Source organism: Vidua chalybeata, chromosome 1 (assembly GCF_026979565.1).
Source record: "Vidua chalybeata isolate OUT-0048 chromosome 1, bVidCha1 merged haplotype, whole genome shotgun sequence".
Taxonomy (NCBI): domain Eukaryota; kingdom Metazoa; phylum Chordata; class Aves; order Passeriformes; family Viduidae; genus Vidua; species Vidua chalybeata.
The window spans coordinates 100,586,432-100,609,579 of record NC_071530.1 but is presented as its reverse complement, the minus strand read 5'-3'; the positions used below and the strand labels follow the sequence as shown (position 1 = coordinate 100,609,579).

The window sequence follows — 23,148 nt, the reverse complement described above, 5'->3', positions numbered from 1 at the left end:
GCACTGGCTTCTGACCACGCCCACGCCGTCACCAGCGGAGCCCCGCCCTCGCTGTGGCGGTCGGGTTTCTCGGAATCCCGGAACGCGCCGGGTTGGAAAAGATGTCCGGGATCATCGTGTGTAGCCTGTGACCCAACACCACTACGTCAGGTAGACCATGGCACCCAGTGCCACGGCCGAGCGCTCCGTAAACACCTCCAGGGACAGTGACAACACCACCTCCCTGAGCAGCCCATTCCAATATTTAATCGCCCTATCTATGAGGAATTTCTTACATGTCCAACTTGAACCTCCCCTGGCGCAGTTTGAAGCTAAATGCTCTTGTCCTGCTGGCCCGGGAGAAGAGACCGACCCCCACCTGGCCAACACCTCCTTTCAGGCAGTTGTAGAGAGCGATACGGTCACCCCCGAGCCGCCTCTCCTCCAGGCTAAACACCCTCAGCTCCCTCAGCTGCTCCTCACAGGACATGTGCTCCCGACCCCTCACCAGCCTCACTGCCCTGCTCTGGGCACCCTCCAGCACCTCAATGTCCTTCTGAACTGAGGGGCCCAGAACGGAACCCAATATTTAAGGTGTGGCCCCACCAGTGCTGAATGCCAGGGGGAAAATCCCTGCCCTGGTCCTGCTGGCCACACTGTTTCTGATACAGGCCAGGGTACCACTGACCTTCTTGGCTGCCTGGGCACATGCTGGCTCACGTTCAGCCCTTGTTGACCAGCGCCACCAGGTCCTTTTCCACTGGGCCACTTTCTAAGCACTCTGCCCGCAGCCTGTAGTGCTGCATGGGGTTATTGTGGCCAAAGTGCAGTCCCAGCCCATCTTTCCAGCTTGTCTCAATCCCTCTGCTGACTCAAGGGTGCGGGTGAGTCAGCGGGGCATGGCTCAGTCCAGCCCAGGCCGGACAGCATCACCGAGAAGGGTGGGTCTCCTTGCTGCCAGGGCTGGTTTAGCCTGCAGTAATGTTCTACAAAGCCTGGAGGTAGGAAATAAGGAAATCTGTCTCCTGTTTTTGCCCCATTACGTAAGGCATTTCATATCAATGTTTTTGCTGTAGAATGAGTCCGTGCAAAGTCCTCTAGGTGAACTCAGGCATTTGGCGTTACCACTGTTATGGAAACACCCCAGTCTGACCATTCACACGACTCTCTGTCAGTCACATTCCCAAGGCCAGAGACTTTCACTGCTGGGACCACAGCCCCTTTCCAGCGGGCAGCTCCAGCGCACCCACAGGTGTCCCACTTGACTCCTCTCACACAGTCAGGCCAGGTTTCCTTACTGGATCCACCCCACATTCCTCATGGCCGAATCTCAAATGTCTCATTCCATAAAGCAATTTATTCATGGTGCAGTAACACAGAAACAGCCCCAGCTCGTGCCTCTGAGAAGGGACCCCAACAAAGGAACCCTAGCTTTTATATCCCCACAGTCCAAGCCACATGCAAACCTCACTCTTACTCATGATTCTTTGCCCCTGCTGTGTCTCCCAGTGTCCATTCACCTGGCTGGCACCCCCAAAGGGTTGGCAGTTCACGGCCTCTTGTCTCAGGCTCCCACCAAGAGCTACATCTCAATCTGCAGCTTGCAAACCGAGCTACTGCCCCACATGTATTCCTCAACTTCATCCCTGGGCACAGCCCTGCACATGCTGTCCCTGGCTGTGTGTCACCCCCACGGCTGTTAGTTGGGTATTTAAGAAAAACTCCTGGTTTGATTAAACCAAAACGCTGGTAGCTCACAGAATCCCAAAATCACAAAATGGGAAAGGAAGGGACCACAGTGGGTGATCGGGTCCAACCTCCCTGTTCAACCAGGGTCATCCCAGAGCACATGGCACAGAGTTGCATCCAGATGGTTCTTGAATATCTCCAGTAAGAGAGAGTCCATAGCCTCTCTGGGCAATCTGTTCCAGTGCTCAGTCACCCACACAGTAAAACAAGTTCTGCCTCATATTCAGTAGGACAGAGCTTCCTAAGCATCAGTTTCTGCCTGTTGCCTCTTGTCCTAATGCTTGGCACCACTGAGCAGAGCCTGGATCCATCCTCTGGGCACCCTCTGCTCTAAATATATATACACAATGATGTGTCCCTCTCCCAACAGTCTCTTCTGGAGGCTAGGCCTAGGTCCCTCAGCCCTTCCTCCCTCATGAGGGAGATGCTCCAGCTCCATCATATTTGTAGCTCTCCACCAGAGCTGTTCCGGGAGTTCCACGTCTCCTTTGTACTGAGGAGCTGGTGGTGAGGGTTTATTTGTGAAGACCAGGGGGAACAGTCAGTCAGTGGTTAAGACAGAACTGCTTTCTCAGGATGCGCCTTTCCAGCGCTAACTGTATCACGGGAGGTTTAGGTTGGATATCAGGAAAAGGTTCTGGTTGAGCACTGGAACAGGCCCCCAGGAAAATGGTCACAGCACCAAGCCTGGCAGAGTTCGAGAAGCGTTTGGATAACGCTCTCGGGCACGCGGTTCCTGGGGCTGTCCTGTGCAGGGCTACGAACTGGACTTGGACGATCCCTGAGAGTCGCTTCCAGCCTGGGACACAGCGACACCCGGCCCAGCCGGCGCGCGCTCCCGCGCATGTGCGCTGCATCGCCTCTTCCGCGGGCGCGGGAGGGGCGGGGCCGTGACGCAGGCGCGTGACGCGCGCGCCGAGGCGCGGGCACGCCCCCGCGCCCCTCCCGGCGGCCGCTGGCGCTTGCCGGGGCGGCGCGAGGCTGTCAGTCAGGCGGCCGCCACCGCGCGCCCTCCTTCCCGCCCTCCTTCCCGCCGGGCTCTGAGGGACACACCGCGAGCGGCCATGAAGATCTGGAGCTCGGAGCACGTGTTCGGGTGAGGGGGCCGGGCGGGGAGGGCCGGAGGGCGCGGCGGGACCCCCGCGCTTCACGGAGCCGGGCCGTGCGGGGCGAGCCGGGTCTCGCTGGGGTGACGGCGGAAATGGGAATGCTGCGGCCGGGGGAGGAGGAGGGAAGCCGGGAACGGGCCTCGGTGGTGCCGGTCCTGCATCGTCTCGAGCTGCTCCCTGCGCGGCCGGACCCCGCGCCTGGGCTTCTCCTGTCTCAGGAACAGCATTCCAGCAGGATGGAGTGTAGGGCTGGCCCGACAGCGTGATGGCTTGATTAAGGGCTGGGTGTTTAGGAAAAATAACTTTCACACTATAAATAAAAATGAATGCCAAACTACTGGTGTAGCCTATGATATATTCCAAGAGGTGTGGACAGAGTGACGGTGTCCCTTAGCCTCAGGTGTGCCCAGCAGCCAGCTCTGAGCGTTCTTTCCATCAGAGCTTTTCTGCATGGAACGCGGTTCTGGCCACCCGGTTCCAGCTTCGCGAAACCAGGAAGCAACAGGGGAAAAGTATCGGGAGGTGTGTAGCAAGCTGTCCCGGGGAGCTGGCGTGGGGGGCTCCGCAGTGCCGGTGCAGCTCTGGGATGATTCCTCTGCTACAGGTGTTCCGAAAGTCTTGAGGCCAGAAGAACACCGGGGGTGATAGTTCTTAACATATTTACAAAATATCCCTCATGTGTTGCTCTGAATTTCTTTAATTTCCTCAACACAACTGAATTCCTTGCGCTGATGCAGGTACTTGGTGCTCCACTTCAGCATTGGTCTGGTGTAAGTGAACTGTGGCTTCTAGCAGGAAATATCAGGCAGAGGCTGCTCGAGCATGACACAGCTCCCGAGTTTGAGATGAGTATTTGTCACCTAGGGAATGCAAAAGCTATTTTTATTTGACATTTTCTCATCAAGTTCTGTATTAGAACATCCCCATCTAATGGCGTAATGTGTGTGGGTGTAGGTAGTTCATTTGAATGGTTAATAAAATGTTGTTGTGACTTATCAGATCTCTGACTCAATCCCTTAGGGACATTTAACAGAATTTTGTCATTTTCAGTTTGTGTATCTTCTGTTGATGGAGGTGTAAAGTCACCAAAGATGGAACAAGGAACAATCCTCCAGCTCTCCTTCTGCTGCAGGAATTGAGGGCTCTTATTTCTCCTGCTTGCACCAGTAAAGCTTTCTGACACTTTTCTTGTTAGAAAAATAACTTATTTGTCCAACTTTCTGTTTGTTCTTGTAGTGCTGTACTGCCAGTGTCTTTCTGTACCAATCTATTTTAAGACTAAAATAAAATCCATTTAGGGCCCCAAGTGTAACTCTTAAGTAAAAGTTGGCATCCGTAAGCCTTCTTAAGTTAGATACCAATTGCTGAATTTTTAAACATACCTTTAAAGGCTTTAAGGCTATCATGTCAGGACAGTCAGTTATTCTGAATATAGAAATAATTAGGGACAGAATTTCTCTGTTGGATCAAGTCCATGGTTTCTGTAGCCTCCTCTGTTTCAGAAGGAAATATCTGAAGTACCTCAAGAGCTATGTGGACAGTCTGGTCTTGAGTGGCAGGACTGCTCCAATCCCAGGAATTTGAGGTTATCAAAATTTGTTTTGTAAAAACAGTTCTGAGAAGAGTATCCATAAGTGAAATTCATGCTAACAAACTGCTAGAAGCAGTGGTGTAGGTGCAGACATCAGGCTGTGAGCTCATGGGGTTTCTTAAAATCTGTTTCTTTATTTTGAACTTCCCAATCATCCTTTTTTAAGTAGAATTTAATTTCACTTTTTTTTTTTTTTTTTTTGGCTATAGGAAGGAGCAGAAGCTAGTGATGTCTTTGCTAGTGTCTTTAGTTTATTTGGTATGCTTAGAATTGCAGAAAAATTTGTGGTGGAGTGGACTCCTGCAGGTCATGTAGTCTAGCCTTCTTCTCAAAGCAGGGCAAGCTTGCGTGTTAGGTGAGGTTGTTTTCCTGGTATTGTTCTGGAGTGAGCTGAGATTTCCACCATCTCTGTGGGCACTACTTGGAATGTCACTTGTAGCAGTGAGTGACTGTTGCCCCTTGCCTTCATTTTTCTTAGTCTTGCATTAATAATTCCTTGCTTCAGTCTGGAGAGAAGAATTTCTTTTTTCTTCTGTTTTTGTATCAATACTCTCTTATTGCCTTTCCAAGCATAACTGTATTCCAGAGGGATTTCTGGGAGCTATGAAGCTGCATAGCCTGTACCATATTGCACAACCTATATCCTGATTTAGTATCGTGTGATTATTTGCGATTCAATACAAAATACTTACAAAAACTCTCACCTCTTCCTTTTGCAGGCATCCCTGGGATACTGTGATCAAAGCTGCTATGAGGAAGTACCCCAACCCCATGAATCCGTGTGTGGTAGGAGTAGATGTTCTCGACAGGAGCCTGGATAACCAGGGGAGGCTGCACAGTCACCGTCTTCTCAGCACGGAGTGGGGATTGCCCAGTATTGTCAAAGCGGTACATTTTTGCAGCCTTCATTCTTTGTTAAGAATTCTTATATCATCCTGTGAATTGGTGCTGACTTCGAAGTAAAACCTGAAATTTGTGTATGTCTGTAAATGCCTTCCAGGCTGGTCTGTGCCATGCACTGTGGCTGATACATTCTAGACAATGAAATCTCACCACTGATCACAATCCTCTGGTATCCATGAATTTGTATTTATTTGGGGTCACTGAGAACTTGGCATTTATGTGTTATAAGGTACAGTTTGTTTGTTAGATTTTGGTGCTTAACCTTTTTTTTCCCCCCTCAGATATTAGGAACAAGTAGAACTCTGACTTATATAGAGGAACATTCTGTGGTAGATCCAGTGGAAAAGAAGATGGAGCTTTGCTCAACTAATGTAAGTGGTGGCTTAAGAAGTTTCTGATAATTAGTTCTGGAAGTTGGATATTTTGCTCTTTAACATTTAGATTAGAAATGTATCTGTGTCTTTCATTGGAGGCAACAATTTACATGTCTTAATCAGTGTCTTAGATGAATCTTTTTCCCTTCCCATTTTCTTCTTCTCCACATTTAAATACTTAATCATCAAACATTTGTGATTCTGCTTTTAATGTAAGATTAGTTCTTGGAATGCATGTAAAATAGTTTGACTTTTAGATGAATGAGTTCTGTCATTTCCAACAAAAGTTTTAATGTGAAATGCCTTTTTTCATAGAATGTAAATGAAGTATTGTGCTATATTTTGGTATCCTGGTAACTTGTAACTCTCAGATTTAACGTGGGGTTGTCTCTTGGAGAGCCTTGTTTCTGTACAAGAGGCCTTGTCCTTCCTGAGTATTAATTTTCTGTCTAGTCCAGGTGGTGCTATGGGGGTCTGAAAGAGCCTCTCTTAATCGCTGGCCATAAATCAAACTTTGACATTCAGAGAAAGCTGTTGGTGCTCTGTCCTGTGAATGGGAACTTTGATATAATTAGATCAAGGATAGGAGAAGATGCATCAGCCTTTATAGGTCTTTCTGTTGACCATGTTCTGGGTTTTATATTCTGTGTGCAGTACTTTGACACTAAATTGAATGCTTTGCTATTGAGTAGTGCTGCTGATAACAGAAAAATGAAAGGTGGAAAGTGAGGATTTCAGCTCTGTTTTTGTTCTTAAGATTACGCTCACAAACTTGGTGTCTGTTGACGAGAGACTGGTTTACACACCTCATCCAGAAAACCCAGAAAAGTAAGTAGGGAAATTTGTGTGCATCTTTGTGTCTAGGAGACAATTTGTTAGTCCTTTTCAGCTTAGGTGTTAACCTTTTTTTATTGCCTTACAGGACTGTGCTAACCCAAGAAGCAATTATTACTGTTAAAGGCATTAGCTTGAGCAGTTATCTGGAAAGCTTGATGGCAAACACAATATCTTCTAATGCCAGAAAGGTACATCTTTATTCTGTGTTCTCCCTCTCTTCCCCCACCCAATCACTCTTTTGGAATAGTAATTGTCAATGGTGTGTGTTGAATGTTATATTTAATTTCTCTAGATTTTGTGTGCAGTATTTCAATAGATTTTTTGTAGAAGCTCAGCAACCTATTTCTAGGAGTTAGTGCTAGTAGAAAATGTAACTTCACTTTCAGCCTTTATAATGTGGATATAATATCAGTTAATACCAGCATATTTTCTATACTGCTTTTGTCAGTTGTTCCAGTTCATATCCATTATTGAGCTGTCTCCTTGCCTTTGGCTAAAAGCAATTTAATGTAAGCAGAAGCATATTCTTTGAGGAGGTAAGGCTGTGCTGGCTCACCTGGGTAACACTGCACTGACTGCTCTGTCCCGTGCTTGCTTTTTCTATTTTGCCTGCAGCCATGGAGCTGCTCTTCAGCACAAGCAGAGCTATGGGAGTGCTTATTCTTGGGCACTTTGGTCCTACAGTTTTTTGGGGAAGAAATGGAATTGCTAGAGAAGCATAGGCCTTGCTGCTTAACAGCAGGATGATACCAAGCTGTTAGGAGTTTGAGATTGTGTTCTGCATTGCTGGAGGGGTTCAGCACAGTGGGAATCTGGCCCAGGTAACTCCTGCTATGCCATAAATCCTGTGCTTTGGCCACCCCTTCATCCTTGTAAGGGATGATCCTTGACCAAGCCAGTGTAAGCCAACTTGGTAGGACCAACTAGATCAGAGAGGAAAAAGCCTCCTTTTCCACCCTTCTGTGTGCTTCTCCTAAGGTGAGAGGAAAACATGTTAAAATCATGGGATGGGGAAGGAGTGATGGATCATTTCTAGACACTGAAGAGTACCTTTACCTAGCTGGATGTTCTCTGTTTGTTTTTAATGGAAGGTATTTCAGTTAAATTACAGTTCTGCTCTGATCCATTTACAAGTCTGTGTGGAGTGTATATTCTTGAAAGAGAGGAACAAACCCTGGCTCACAACCAAATTTCAGGCTGACCCAGAGGTAGCAAAGCATTGTCTAGTTGGCTGGTGTGCCAGATCAAGTTAGGCACACATTAAAATGCTGGCAAAATTCCTCTTGAGGCATTGGTTATATTTGCATGTTTCTTTTGAAATCAGAGAAACTGTAAATATTTCTTTGTACCTGTTGAGGTGTTGCCTGTGAGAGAGCTCAATTTCTTTTAAAGATTGTTCCGTTCTGCCATTTTCAAGGAACACACTGACTTACAAGCTTCTTGCAAATCAGAAAGGTCTTCTTGTCCTATGTATTTCACTAAAAAGTCTCTACAGATTTTGAACTTGGCAGGAATTTGCAATTGCTGTTACCAACCCTTTCCTTGCTAACCAGTACTTACTGTGCTAATACTAGCTCTTCTTACATGCTGTGCTGTGCCTCTGTGCTCTCAACACCCTTCTTAAACTTCATGAGAGTTACTAAAAAATGTTTTGTTGTTCTGAAGAAACAGGAATTATCAAGACTTTGCTCTGAGGTAGCAGTGGCTGGTGATGCATTATTATTTTTAATGACAATGAAAAAATCATTTGCTGTTTGTTGTAAATCTTTTTGTGTTACTCTAGGGGTGGGATGCTATTGAGTGGATAATTCAAAATTCTGAAAGCGCTCTAAGCTAGCAGTTCTCCACACCTGCAGTTTGTACTAACTAGTGGTAATGCCAGCATTCTTCTTCTTGGTACAGCATTTCAGCTTTCTAGCGAGTATCTGCATGGACTGTTGTCACGTGGATTTCATAAACTACCCTGCATGTCTGTTTTACACACCTTGCATACAGGAATGGCAGACCTGTTCCTTGCACTGCAGTTGTGGAGGGTGAGCGTAGCCCTGGTCCAGGCTGGATCCATGAACCCGTGCTTGTGCCACTGGGCAGCCAATGTGCTGCAGCCATGTCTTGTGCCACACAGTCTTGCTTATGGCTTGAAGGCTGCAGACAGCTAGGGATGTGAAGGTGTCCCTCCACTGGGTGTTTGATCTGGTCCTAGTTTCTGTGATTTCAGTATATAAAGCTGGTGCCTAAAGAAATTAATAAATTGGCTAGTAAATGGAATTGGCTTTATAAAAATGAAACAGAGCTGTATTCTTAGGATATAAAATTGATTTCTTGAAACAGGTTGCCTAACAGGGATAATGTTCTGTGTAGCAGAATTGTATTTGCTTTTCTTCTGCCTGAGGAATAATGTTGCCCTTCTGAGGAAATCTGTGCAAAGCTTGAAGCTGTCAGGATGCCAGACTGTTCCTGTTTTTCATTGGTCTTGTAGTTACATTCATTTTGGTAGTGACATGTACCTGCAGTTATATAACTATGAACAAATCTGAGTTCAGCGTTGAGAGAATTGAGTGTATTTGCCTCTCTGAGACCTCTCTGCAGATTGTTCTCCTTCCACTAGTCAGTGTAGCCTGTCCCTGTCATTCCTGTATTGGCTTCTACTTCAACCAATAAGATTTCTTAAAAAGAAAGAAATCCATTTTGCTGCTTCTCCTAGTTAAGAAAGTTGGGCTTTTTACACTGCTTACTTTGAGATCTGTGTATGCCGTGAGTGTTTGCTTTTACATTCTCATTCCACTAAGCTTTTATGGCTGTTTTTTCTGGAAAACATCAACTACAAAGGCTCAGCACTTATCAGTCATTAAGCTCTACCAACAAATCTTCATATGCAGCGCTTGTTCTGCCAGCCACGTCATGCTGCTGACACCTGCAATAATGAATAACACAACGTGCATGCCTGGGGATGAATGTGCTTGCTTAATGACTGACTGTAGAACTTGTTGTACAGTATGACACTTTATAGACAGTCCTCTGTCAGATTTTTTCTGATAACTGGGTAGTTTTCGTGGCACTTCGAGGCTTTGGATCTGGTTGAGATTTCTAACTTAATTTCCTGTGCAGAATGTTCCTGAAGTCTTCCTTGCCAAAATCATGAGTTTATTCTTAGCTGCAAAATATGGCATATAGTGTATGCAAGTCTAAGGAGATATACACAGACCTATGTACTCTCAAAAACTGGAGGAAATATCTTGGTGTGGCAGTTGAATGTCTTGGATTTTTAAAAATAATTTATCTCATCCACAAAGATATCAAGTAAAACACAATGATGTGATTATTTCAAGTCAGGTCCTGAAAAGAATCTGTGTTTTTCTACTGAGTGTTTTCTATGGCCAGGATGTTTGACCTTCTTACAAGCCTTCTTTGAGCAATATAACAAATGTAACATCCAAGCTGTTGCTATCTCAGTTCTGTGTACCTGTGTCACCTCAGAGAGGATATTTAGACTTGACTTTTAAAGGTCCAAATGCCTGCTTAATGAAAGATGATTCCCCCTCCCTGCCCCCCACTTTTTCCTTAGCGAGCACTCATCTCAGTTAATTCACGGCTGGTTACAACTTGTTGCTGTGCAGTAGCTTGCCCATGTGTAGGTGCTTTTATTTGTGCTTTGCTGGCATTCCCAGGTCTTGCACAGTCTGTGGAGAAGTTGGAAATTACTCCCTGCTGAAGAACAGTCACTTTGGTACTCAAATGGAAGGAGCTCAAAAGTTAAATCATCCCTTCTAAGATCTTCTATCAGCAACCTATACTTAAAGTGGACAATTTCAAACGTGCTTTCTTGAATATTATTAGTATCTTTTAAAGGCGTCTCTTGAACTAATTAACTTAAACATCCTAGTTCTTGAGGTAATTTGGGGTGGAGCTTAGTCTCCCTTTCTGAGCCTTGACTAAAGCTGAACACTTTATTGTGATACCTGGATGACTTTTCTCAGTTTAAGGACTGCCTGCCAGTGCAGAAGTAGCAATTAGTGTTTATTCTGTGAGTCCCTGGAATATGGAAAACCCAAAGAGAAATCGAGTCAGCCCTTCACTGACCTTAGTGAGTCATCTCAAGAGAGTCTTGAGATAACTGTGCTCCTATTCACAGTAAAACTTTTTTTCTTTTAATAGGTTTCACTTTGCACTCTGGATCTGGGCTTATCATATTATTCCAGACTGATGTTTGTAGCCTGGCAAAAATTTCCTTGAAGTGTGTATGAGCTTTCTTCTGACATTCTTTTTTCCTTAGGTTCTCAAAGCTGCTTATGCAGATTCTTGTTCATGCTTAGTAGTCTATACAGGACAACAGCAGGTTCTGGACACTGTGATGTTTCTGTGCACTTTATCACCTTTAATGAATACAACTAAATTAGCACATCACAGTTTGGAACAAAACTCTGTGTGCAGAGGAGGCTGTGCTTGTCCTTTCTGTCACTGTCTACAGAAGGCTTAAACACTGACAATGGCTGTCCTGAACATTTATGACTTTTTGGGCTCAATCTTTATCTCCAGAATTCTAAACTTAGCCAGAGCCATGTGGCTCCCACTTACTGCTCTCCACCGTTTGTGTTTCTTATTCTTAGTAGAGTAATAGAGGGGAATCTCTCTTGACTTCTCTCTTAGTAAAAAAAGGCCAGGTGTTCTCCTGGTCTGATCCCATCTGCTTGCTTTGACAAAAGCTGCTATTCTGAGCTTGCAGAGTTACAAAATCTTGGCTTTTGTTTAGTTAAAGTCTTTCTCTTTCTTGACTTCATTGTGCCGCTGGCTGCATCTTGTGGTCATTAGGGTGCAGCTGCTACAGAGTCTTCTTCAGGTAAAAGATTTTTGCCAGGCTTATTGCCCTGGGTTCTCGAGCTCTTACTGAAGCACTGGCTGTCAGTTCTGACCTTGAGACATTCCCATACCTTGATATAAAATGTGCAACTCTCAATTAGTCTGATTTAGCTGCTGAAAAGTTGCTATGTACAAGTGTAGAATTCAGTGTGAGTCCACTTCAGAACTCTTGATAGGTATCAGATCACTTAGCTGCTACTTTAAAGAGCACTGGAAGACTTTCATTGTCCTGGATCTTCTCAAAAACTCTCTATATATCTTGGCTAATAAAGCTGAGAACAGTACCTGGATTTTGCCATAATATTCTTTGGGTGGTAGGAGCAGCAAACAGCAAAACCAGCAATTCTGTTAGGTAAGGAAACTTGACTGCTGAATTAGGCCTTGTGCTACTGGGAGCTCACACCAGCATTGCATTTGCTTCTGGCTTAATGGTGAAGCAAATGTCTTTGCAGTGAAGTTTCCGTAAGAAGATGCTAAGAAATTATCAATATAATCTGGTATCAAACTATGCAGGGCATGGCATTGATTTTAAAACAAGTTTCATGTCTGACAGAGGAAGAACTATAGAAACATGAGCAGTGGTGTTGCGTCTGTTCTGATCCTAAATTCTGGTATTTTTCTGGCAGGGTCGGGACGCCCTGGAATGGGTGATCAGCAAACTAAACACAGAACTAGAAGAGCTGAAGTCCACGCGCGAGGGGATCAAACCAGCCATGGCAGCAGCGTCCACGGAAAAATAAAGCCAAAAATTTGGGTTCACCAAATAAAACCAAGTAACTGACAGAAAAGTCTTATTCTGCAGACTGCTCTGTAGAGCTCCCTCCCAAGGCTGATCTGCAGAGGTTTTGTCCATTTATAAGAATACCGGATCAGTGGAAGAGTAACCTCATCCATCATCTCCACAGCAGCTCTTGTTGGCTACTGAAGTTTAAACTGACCTCCTGCAGATGCTCTTTTCGTTTGAACAATTTTTGTTTAACACTGGAAACAAAACATTTAGCACATTCAAAACAGCCTAAATGTACCTTTTCAAACAAAGGTAGAGGGCATGTTATATTTACACCATCTCAAATTGAAAAGCTTGAAACAAACTTTTGTGTGGGCTTAAGGTTTTTCTGTGTGAACTTTTGTTCTGTAAAGGGCTGATAGGTCCTAGAGCACTGAATTTTGTCTGGCTTGTAATCTGATAATGTCTCATGGCCAGTTAAAGGGAACTACATGAGTCAGACCATGATACTGTAGAATCTGATATTTATCTAGAGGATTATCTTGAAAGGCTACATCTTGTGTGGAACTAACTCTTCTTAGGTTGTTTAAATGTGCTGCCTGAACATGACACACAGATACTTTACCTCTTAGATGTTTGTATCCAAACAAGGATAAAGTTTCTATTGATGTTAATAGCCTAAAATAGTTTTTCTGGTGGGGAGAAGGATATAATTTATTTTCTTATTTATTAATTTGTCCTAGTTCCTCCCCTCCCTATGGGGACAGGGGTAGTGATTACTGGAAGGTGCTGGAAAATACTTCTTATCTCTAAGAAGGGTATTTGTAGGCTGCTGGAATAAAGAGGCCGTGCTGTTCCACTGGTCCTTGCTCTTCACATTCACATCTTAACTGAGGGAGAACTTGATGCAATAACCAGAAGAATTGAAATGAGAAATGAGCAGAAAATTTTAAATCCAAATGATAAGGTTTCATAAAGAGAAACTTTTAATTTGCTGAATGGAGAAAACAAGAGTACAAGAACCACAAATGGACTCTCATTTCTAAATGCTTTCTCTTAACTACTGACTACCAGTGTAACCAAACCTTTTCAACTCTTTTCCACGTGGGTACAAAATGGTTTTAAAATCCTTTGAAATGCTTCTCATTATCTGGAAAAATACTCCAATAACTGCAGAAACTTTCCTATTAAATATGCATAAATATATATTGGTAATGACTCTAGCCTTGTCTGAAGTTTACAGAATTGTCATGTTTGGTCCAGATGTAGTATATGTTTCTCTGACAGAACCCTTTGTTAGGGCATTTAAACTTATTTTTTGTTGTGCACACAAAGTGAGACAAATGTTGCAAGGATGTTTACTTGTTCAAGTGGCAAGCATGTGCTCAGGAAGCTGTTAAAGAGCATGAGTAATGTCTAAAAAAATAGAAGACTAAAATGTTGGTCACTGTTTTGATCTGATAATTTTAAAGTGTTTATAGCTTATGGGAGTATTCAGTATTCATATTCTGGTTAGTTTGAAAATAAACTTTATTTGGGTGTAACTAAATTACATGATCCTAATGAATAAACCTACTTTAAAAATATGTCTATTAGTTGAAAGCAATTAAATGAATAGCAGATATTTACATTGCTCTTTTTATGTGGACCTAAAGCCCTTCCTATTTTGGAACAGAAACTTAGAGCTTAAAGCAGCCCATGTCTGGAAGATAAGATGGATGGCTTTGGTGCAGGTCAGTTGTTGTCCCCTTTTCAGCAGTGATGCCACTTCCTGGATGAGGAACAGAGAAGATGTTCTAGCTCCTGGTCTTGTTCTGCTAGGCAGGGGAGTACAGCTATGGCAGAGCTCTGCACAAAAAGAGGTGGCGTGTGTACATTTGAAAACCTGTGCTGCAGCATTTCCATACATGCCTACTGGAGGGATTGAAAACATGAGTGGCAGCAGGAGTAGGAAAGCCTTTGGAGAGGTTCATGTGTTGCTTAGGTATGGGAGAAGAGTTGTCTAAAGCTGCTCCTTGCATCAGAAATGAAATATTTACTTAGTGTTGTCTTACGGCTGGCTGACTTGAGCATAGCACTTCCAGCACTGGTTTCCACAGAAGTCACCACAGGCTCTCTGGAGCCGAACTCCTCTGCCACACCCTCAGGTCAGCACCAATTACACATCGGGTTCCTGTATTACTTTCTTGGCACTTTGTTTCCTTCTTGCAGAAACTAATCCCTATCTGTTTCTGTTGCAGCATCTCCTTTCTGTTTCCTTTCTCCCTGTTTTTGGGCTGCTTTCCTGCCACTTAGGAAGTACGTGGCTAAATGCTTGGTTTTCCAATCTGCTCCTCCACTTGCCATGCATCAGCACCTTTCCTACAGCACCTTTGTGCTCAGTCCTCAGTGCTTGTAACCGCGTTGATTAATAGGCAGCAAGTGCCATCTTGAGTAAGAATTCTGCACTTTGAGAGCTGAAAGTGGAACTGAAGTTGGGTTTTGTGAGCTGTGAGAGGGAGGTTGTTTGCAGCAGGTTTTCAAGCTGCTGTTTGGTGTTTCTCAGCTGCTGGGTTGCAATTCAAGGGTGTGATGTAGGAAGGTGGTTGGATTTTAAGAATTTGGTGCCAGCACATCAGGTCTCCATGCTGGATAGAAGTGTGGCTGCTCTCCCCATACCTACAGCTGTGTCACACACACCTGCTGTGGAGGGAAGGAGCTGGGAAGAGCTGGTTCCTCACTGCAGGGGAAGCAGTGAGGAAAGACAGCAGCAGTGGTTCCCAGAGCGTGGCAAACTTGGCACGTTGGTTCTTGGCCCTGAAGGATTTTAAGATGTTGAAGATGCCACAACCCAAATAGACTGGCTTCTGGTTGATGTCTAATTTTTGTGCTGGTGCAGGCTCATGTCAGCAACAAAAGTATTAACTTAAAATAGTGTAGTCAAATGATCTGGTGTGTAATTAATTTGGTTTGTTTAGACTAACCTTTCTTTTTCTTAATTTGGCCTTATGCCAGTGTGAGTCTTCCATGCTCCCCCATGCTTCTTATTTCTTTTCCTCCATCAGGTCAGCAGGTATGCTGGAGGAGGGTTATATTGTTGGGACAAAAGGCAGTCCTAGTGAAAGCTCCCATATTCCTGAAAGTTTTGCTTAAAGTAAGCAAAAGCATTAAGCTGCAGCGGGTGGTGTCAGGAACTGCTGCAGAGCACAAACTGGGCACTGATGTACTGACAATGTAATAACCTAGCACTGAGTAAATGACCAGCCATGCTCCTTGATGAGAGACTTTTAATTCAAATCCTCAGGTGGAGCAGTGGTGGGTAGGCAACACCATTCCTGCTGCTGCACCTCTCTAGACTGAGATCTGTGAAGGCCAGGGCTGTGAAGTATCTATGTACCCTGTGGTGCTATCCAAAAGAAATGCCATGTGCAGTTTAAAAAAAACACTTCTGGATGTGACTGTGGTAATATCTAATGCAGCGTTGATTTTCTGAGAAAGCTGCAGAAATACAATTTCCATTAGTCTGTGCTGGGTAGGCAGCAGGATCCAGAGCTTACTGTAAGCCACACACTGCAGGGGTCCTCTGGGCCTGGACTGGTAACTGCATTTGGGACTCGCAGCTGCTTCATTTTGCATTAGAACAGGAAAGACTCATCTAAAATCACTAGCCTTGACTTGTAAATAAGACCTTATTTATCTAATAAACTACCTTCTCACCCCACCAACACTACTTGCCACCTGTCAGAATCATGCAGGTTATGGGCTAAGCCTTTTAATGGCAGCTCCAGGGAGCAGGTCATGCTTTCATTATGGATTTCTTCAGTGAGAAGGCATTTCTGTGAAACACAAGTCCTGTCCTTTTAATTTTTCCACAACTGAGGTGACTGAGGTATGATTCTCATTTTACTGGAAGGCACCTGCAAGTGAAATGATCAGTAAGGGCTCCTAATGTGGGGCTCTGCTGGTACAATACCTTCTCTTTTACTTTGCTATAATTTTATTTCTGACCTTGTTAAAGCTCAGAGCTCTGCCTGGCCAAACAAATGTGGAACACAGCCTTGCCAGCTGTACTCTGTAGGAAATGGTGCCCGTGGTCTTTACAGTTCCCTCAAGAAAGTGAGATCAACTCAGTAATTTTAAAGAGCTTTTAATTAATAACACATGAACAAGAAATTGCATTTCAGTACCACATAACATGGAAACAAGAAGAAGACAATTCTGTGGCCTTTTGCTGTTAGAGCTGATGCCCCTGGTGTCCCTGAAGATGCGCAGATGGTACATGCACAGTGACAGCACAGAAGCACGGGAAGCTCGAAGGGGAAGGGTTTGTGCTTTAGGCCTGTCCATGTCCAAAAAGTGCGCCTCCTCTTTGGGAATTTTTTTTTCCTTTATTAAAGAAAGGTGTGAGGGAGATGGAACCAACTTTTACAGAAATACAGCTCAAAAGCCCTTCTCATTATCTTCGTTTTGCTTTTGATTCACAGGTAGTGAAAACACCAGCTCTTCAACAGGAACATGCCCTCCTTAAATGTCTCAGCTGAAGCTGGGTCTTGGGCTGTCTCTCCTGAAAGCTGGGCCCTGAGAGTGCTGCCTCTCTAGAGAGCTCTGCCAGCTGAACTGGTGCTTATTTCAACCAAACTTTGGAAGCCCCCCTCCTGCAGAACTTACATCAACTCATGCCCATGTCCTTTAATTCTAAATTTAGCAGATTTCTGAACTCAGATTTTTGAAATCCAGTTTAAAAAATCCCACACTGCACTGTCTGGCCCAGGGCCCATCTTGCAAAACCCAAAGCATTGCTGCCTCCAATTTCTAAGCACTGGTGTCACTGGTTAGAGAAATGCAGAGAGGACCTGAAGCTTAGTGGAAGCACCTTCAGCTGCATCGGAGGGACCAAGAATATTTTTTTTCATACTGAATGCTCTTATGGGTTGTTTTTTTTTTTTTTAATCAAATATATCAAGAATCTAACAGGTCCTTTTCAGCTGTGAGTTTATAGTAGCAGTCTGAAAGATGATCTGCTTACAAGTGTATTTTAATTAGCTATAGTAAGGCCTGTTCTGAAGGGTCTGCTCCAAAGGGTTGTTCCAAAGATCTAGAAATGTTCTACAGAACCCATCTCGCTGCCCTCTGCAGACAGCAGCTCCTGTTACCTCAGGACACAGCGCCTGGGCTACCTCTCATCTGACACTCAGTTCAGCCAGGCACTGCCACTGCAAAATAGCCTGACCAAGGAACAAACTGGAACATTACTGAATTGATTTATTGCAAATAAACAAAGATACTACTGCATAAAATTTGATACCTGTTTAGCTCCATCTCCTGATTATGCCCCATGACATTTGTTGAGTGCAGACCTACCACAGAAAAATTAATTCAGAAGTCTTTGCTTGTCAGAATATTGTCAAGTTTCACCTCTCTGGAATTTGTTTCACCTGGAAGTAGGGCTAATTGTTTTCAAGTACTGAAACACAGATGGAAGCTTGCACTGCAGGATCCTTTCAGCTCTGACATTGAGCACTCAGCTCTTCAGCAGCAGCTCTCAAAATTCTTTAAACAGTTTGTAACCACTTTGAAGTGTCTTTTTGCAGCTGGGGACTCTGGGACACAGAGCAGCTCACAGCTTATGCCAGGGCAGCTGAGCAGCATGGGCAGCTCTGGGATTTTTCAATGTCAAGGTGAGGGAACAGGGAAGGCCCCAGGATGCCTCTGCTCTGGGCTGCTGGAGCTCACAGGTGCCACTCAGCCCAGGGGTTCTGTGCTCTGTGTATCACATCAGGCTGTGCTAGTGCCCCTCTGTCATGGTTCTCCTACAGGGAAGTTCTGGGGAATAGTAATTTCAGGTACCCAAAAAATATGAAACACAGTAGTAAAAATCAGACAGAAAGAGCAAAAGAGGTTTCTATAGCTGGAATCAGTATTCATAAACATTCTCAGACTCGCCTTAAGATACACATATACAAAAGAGGAAATGAACCAGAGCAGCTCCAAGTTATCAACATGGCAACAGCATAAAATTTTCTAGTAACATGAACATAATCCATGTGCTGTAGCACCAGAGTCTAGAGTTGCAGCACCTTTCTCTCATGCCTGTGTGCTGTCACTGTTTCACAGATGAGACTGAGCTGTAAGACAGACATTCCTAAGAGTTGTGCAGAGATGCTGGATGAAGTAAAGCAGGAAGGCAGCAATCAGGAGTTTAAAGCTGGAGGTTCTAAATAAGTTTTAACCTATAGAGCATGCAGCCAGTAACGAACCAGGGAAGCTGATGCTGAACTAGACTGGGGGAAAAGGGATGCTCAGGAGAGAAGAGAGAACAATGTAAGAGTTGTGATAATAATGTTCTCTCCACTTCTGGTTTAAAAACTAAACCAAATCCATCAAAAACGTCTCCAAAAGAATGTCAGAATTTCTCTCCCAATGATGAGGGAGGGATGGAGATTTCCCAAAGCCTGTATTACATGCAGGACAAATGTGCTGCCTCCAGTACAGCCTGCCAATGTTGGAAGAAGCAGCACACTGGTAACAGAGGGAGCTGTCTGCAGATGATGACAAGGAGCTAATCACATCACTGGGGTTACACAAGCAGTTTTTATTGCTGTTCTAAAGGTACTTCAACAGTTTTTCATCCCTTCATGCAGCCCAGCCAGTGTTCAGCTGTTATACAATCATTTTTGTTAACAATTCTTTGCCAAAATAAACATCAGACTGATTTTAGAAAACTATAAAAGCACGAAAAAGAGAGAGACAGAACCTTTAAATCAGCTTCTCCATGAATAATTAACACAGACAAGGGTTATAATGGAAAGGAATTTTATTTTTACCAGGTAACACCCCTCCCTGTATAAAGGAAGTAATGGAGAAAGAGAAAAAAAAAACCCAACAACCCCTCAAAACACTACTGTCACCATGAACACTTGAAAGGTCAGGTCTGAGAGCTGCAGCAAAAGCCTGCTCACATCTTCCATCACTGCCATGAGGCAGAGCTGGTTTTGCATTCCCCACAACCAGGTTCACATACAAAACAAGACTGATGGGCCAGAGGCATTTTTAGCTCCTTGGGTCTCCGATGATATATTTTAACAGACCTTGGGCATACTAATAAAGCTAAAAAAACCAGAAGAAAATAATTTTAAAATTCGTGGAACGGAGTTCACTGTGCTAGTGCTGCATTCTTTTCAGCAGTAATTCACTCTAAGATGTGTAAAGTGTATTAGGGGGCTGAAAGCGTTAACTCTAATAAAAGATAACAGCCAACACACATATAAATAAGACTCATTTCCTTTTTAAAACATCATGGGAAAATCAATTCCCATTGCATGATTGATGGAGACTTCCTAAATATTAACAAATATATTACAGATATTTACAAGCTTCTGATTTCCCCCTCTGACGCTGACATGAAGTTCAGCCTGTAACTAGGACATGCTGGGCAGCACCACGAGGTGCTGGGCCAATGGCTGCAGTGGATTTGGGATGCTGGTGCAGGCAGGGAGGAGATGGAAAGCTAAAAATAGCCCCCTCTGCAGAGCCAGGCAACCAGCGAGCTGAGCTCCTTCGGGCTTCCCGCGACAGACCAACCCGCTGCTTCTCTGCTTGTGGAATGACATGCCGGGATAATGCAGAGCGACTGTGCCAGGGAGGAAGGGATGGAGCGAAGGGGAGAGGCAGCCCTCCACACCGTGTCTTCTGGAGCCTGCCACAGCGTGTGTCAGCAGCTTGGAGGGTTTTTGCCAGGGAAAAAGGGAGGTTATCCAGGCCCTGGCCACGGCAGCTCTGTGTGAGCAACAGGGAGCCATCTGTACAACCACTGCATTGTTTTTCAGTGTTTGTACTCTGCTCAGCACAGCAGAGCCTGCCCTGAGCCAAGGACTTGTGGGAATTCTGGGAAGGCACAGGTGGATCACAAGGCTCTGCCACTGCCCCAGAGCCACCCCCCGACACTGCCAGAGTGGAGCAGGGCACAGGCATGAAAGACTTGTTTCCCTTTGCACGCTCAGGAGTCACTTAGTCCTTCATCCTGCCTGCTCTACAACATCCCAAACTCCTCTCCAAGAGGAAAATAAATGTGCTGGATGCCCTGCACCTCGGTGGCTTGAGGACACCAGGGAAGCAGACTGTGAGCAGAGGACTGTGAAACTGTAACATGACCGGGGCATCTCCATGAGAAAACTGTGACGACAACAACAGGGCAGATGCAAAGTAAGATTTCCTGCATTTGTTTCCATCTGGTTCCCCTGGTGCACTGTGCAGCAAACACACGGCCTGGTTTTGGCACAGAAACAAGAAAAAGTGCTGATGTGACTGAGATCAGGCGACCCTTCCAGCAACAGCAGAACCTTTCCCACCAGCCAGCCTGTGCTGCTCCCCTGCAATCCTCCATCCCTATCCCATGCCAATACTCCAGGTGCCTTAACATGCAAGACACTTTGCCAGAGATACCATGAGGAAAGGGCTGTGACACCTGACCTTAAATGGGACAGCAAGGAGGGAGAGTTAGCACTGAGCCCTGCTTTTCCTGTTTGCATTGGTTCAGAAAAAAATAGAAACTATTTCAATAAGCCCTACATATGCAAAAATTCTCATTTTCCAAAGGGGCTTTTAAGAAAAAAATAAGGATGGCTGACTCCCTGGGAAGGTTTACAGAGACTTTTGCGTGTGCTTTTCAAATCAGCCTAAAAGAGACGATATGGATGGCTGCTCCAAAGGCTGCCAAATGGAAGCCAAGCAGCCCTGGTGCCTCCCAGCCTGGGCACTGTGCCTTGCCAGGGCCAGAGGGGCAGTCTGTCTCTTGGGCTTTTTGGACAGAGAAGCTGTTTTGCTTAATACACCTTTAAAATTATGCTATGGAAGTCCAGTCCCAGCTACTTTGGAGCAGTTCTGAGGTATCTCTCATTAACTCAAAGAATAGAAATGTTAATAAATAGATCTGAAACTTTTCTGCTATGTCATTCTATAATACACTGCTATATAGATATTAAATATGCCTCAGGGTATTAAAAAATTTATGAAAAAAGTTACAGTAGTTGATTTTCAAGTATTAATAACTTGGCTATGTTAGCTTGTTTTTAAATACCATAAAGATCTGGCCCCAAATTATTGACTAAACTCTGGGTATGACTGAATTTAAAAAAAAAAAAGTATTTTGAATATTAAAAAAAGTGCAAAAAAGCATGAGATGTTAGTTAACGTTGTAAAATTGTTGGAACTTCTACATAATTAGTCTAGCATTCCCTTGTGAGTGAATTAAAAAGGGGGAAAGAATGAAAAAAAGATTAAAGAGAAAAAAGAGATCGCTCCCAATCTGAGGGAGCACTGTCCCAAATTTCAGCAGAACAGGAATTTTTACAGCCAAGTTACAAACCCCAGAAAAAATGGGGTTACTAATGGATATGCTGTCAGACAGAACTATAGCAGTATCTGTGTGCTCCATTATAATACAAATTTACACCTTACTCACTGCTTTCTCTGAGTAACCATGAGAACAATTTTACAGGTATTCAGTTAAAATTAGAAGCCTCCCTTATTTCCCATCCTCCCCATAAACTGTACAACTTTGTCTACTACTAAAATTCACTGCTACTAGTAGTCATTATCTTACATTCAAGGTAGAAAGTAAACTACTAAAACCTGCTCAGGAGTCACTCAGAAGGACACTAAGGCTTAAGAAATACAGCAGCTCAGGGGTATGACCGACCGCACGGGCGAAGAGCTTTGTCACCTGCTTTGCCCCAGGACACTGACATTGTAGAGTCCTGTGCTGAACCCTGATCTCAGAGCAACCAAAATGGGTCAAAGGAAGATGGATTTGACCGGAGCTGCTCACGCTGGGTGCCTGCTGTGCGATGCAGCCCTTGGCTGCCTCAACAAGGGCGTGAGCATTCCGAGGGTGGGAATGCAGCAGGACCTACTGTTTGCCAGTGTGCTAACGCTGACACTGTGCTAGATCTGGTTCTCCATCAGACACCTGATCACAGCTCATCTCCTTCAAAGCACGGTTAAAAACAGATTGAAAGCGAGAAAAGGCTTTCTCATTTCAATGCACACGTACAAAAGAGGCAACAATTTCAAACGATCGATTTTCTCCCAGTGCGAGCGGCTGACCCGTCGTGTATCACCCTGCACAGATCCAAACACAGCGCTCTGTGTCTCTGGGAGCTGCTGGAGTAGGAAATCCTGTGATTGAATGCAAACCCAAGCCAGTCAAGTGGAACGAAGCAACGGGGTGACAATCTGGATCCAGTGACCTTGACCTTGCTGATGGATGATACCTCATGGAGATGAAGCAAAGCAGAAGGCACATGGCTCAGATCTCGTTGATCGTCCTTTCCGAGGGGCAGTACTCCGAGGTTCCTGGTGAGGACATGTAGAAGGACTGTGTTTTCCTTTTTAACCTGGCTCGCTTGTTGGCCAGAGACAGGCTGCGCCGGCTTGAGTTGATGATTTCTGAGATGAACTTCTTGCAGTCCACACAAACCTCCATAGTGCTCCAGTCCTCCATTAATTCTTTGGGAAACTCTTCATGTGATTTATCCACAGACTTGGACCTTGAGGTCAACCTGAAAGGCAAAAGAGCAGGATCTGTCATGTAATTTGTCAGCTTGGCTGTAGGCCCCAGGAAAAATAACATCAGAAAGGTCTGGATTTAAATTTTCTTTTGTTCTGTCCCAAATTACTCCAAACACTGGAGAGGACAGCTTCTGCCTGGACTGGCAAGATTGCGGGGTCACTGACTGAGGGCGTGTGTAACATTTACATCCTGGCATAAACAACCTTACTAGTAACTAAAAATAGCTGATGTCTTTGGCTAATCTACACAGCACCATAGCAATGGTGATCTATGCAGAGGGTTTATGCAGCAGATTCCCTATGCAGCAGATTCCCTCAAAAAGGAGCATTTCTTTTATATTTAATTTCTTGGATTAGCTTTGAAAACCCTCTGTGTATAAGATATAAAACCAACAGATAACTTCAAAATATTAAAGTGGAAAAATTATTAAAATTAGAGTAAGAAAAATTAGGGGAAAAGAAGATGAATCTGTG

At 44.4% G+C, this 23,148-nt stretch overlaps 2 protein-coding genes across 6 annotated transcripts in view; one reads left to right on the top strand and one right to left on the bottom strand.

Annotated features, from left to right (window-relative positions):
* Nucleotides 1-7: 7 nt before the first annotated feature.
* On the top strand, nucleotides 8-13,712 carry PRELID3A (PRELI domain containing 3A). 2 transcript variants are annotated; one of them, XM_053961873.1, is made up of 6 exons: nucleotides 8-150; nucleotides 5,148-5,316; nucleotides 5,613-5,702; nucleotides 6,463-6,533; nucleotides 6,628-6,730; nucleotides 12,026-13,712. In XM_053961873.1, the coding sequence occupies exons 2-6, from the start codon at nucleotides 5,179-5,181 to the stop codon at nucleotides 12,137-12,139; spliced, it is 516 nt and encodes a 171-aa protein (XP_053817848.1). In that variant the 5' UTR covers nucleotides 8-150; nucleotides 5,148-5,178; the 3' UTR covers nucleotides 12,140-13,712. The 2 variants fall into 2 exon arrangements, with proteins under 2 accessions (XP_053817848.1, XP_053817841.1); XM_053961866.1 differs by lacking the exon at nucleotides 8-150 and adding an exon at nucleotides 2,657-2,824.
* Nucleotides 13,713-16,236: 2,524 nt separating this feature from the next.
* The window catches only part of SPIRE1 (spire type actin nucleation factor 1), a 128,293-nt gene continuing 121,381 nt past the window's right edge, over nucleotides 16,237-23,148 (bottom strand). For 2 of the 4 annotated variants that reach the window (XM_053942587.1, XM_053942609.1), the window contains exon 16: nucleotides 16,237-22,664. In XM_053942587.1, coding sequence (XP_053798562.1) covers nucleotides 22,412-22,664 — 253 coding nt within the window. In that variant the 3' untranslated portion in view covers nucleotides 16,237-22,411. The remainder of the gene's footprint in view (nucleotides 22,665-23,148) is intronic. The other 2 variants (XM_053942616.1, XM_053942598.1) reach the window with 2 other exon arrangements.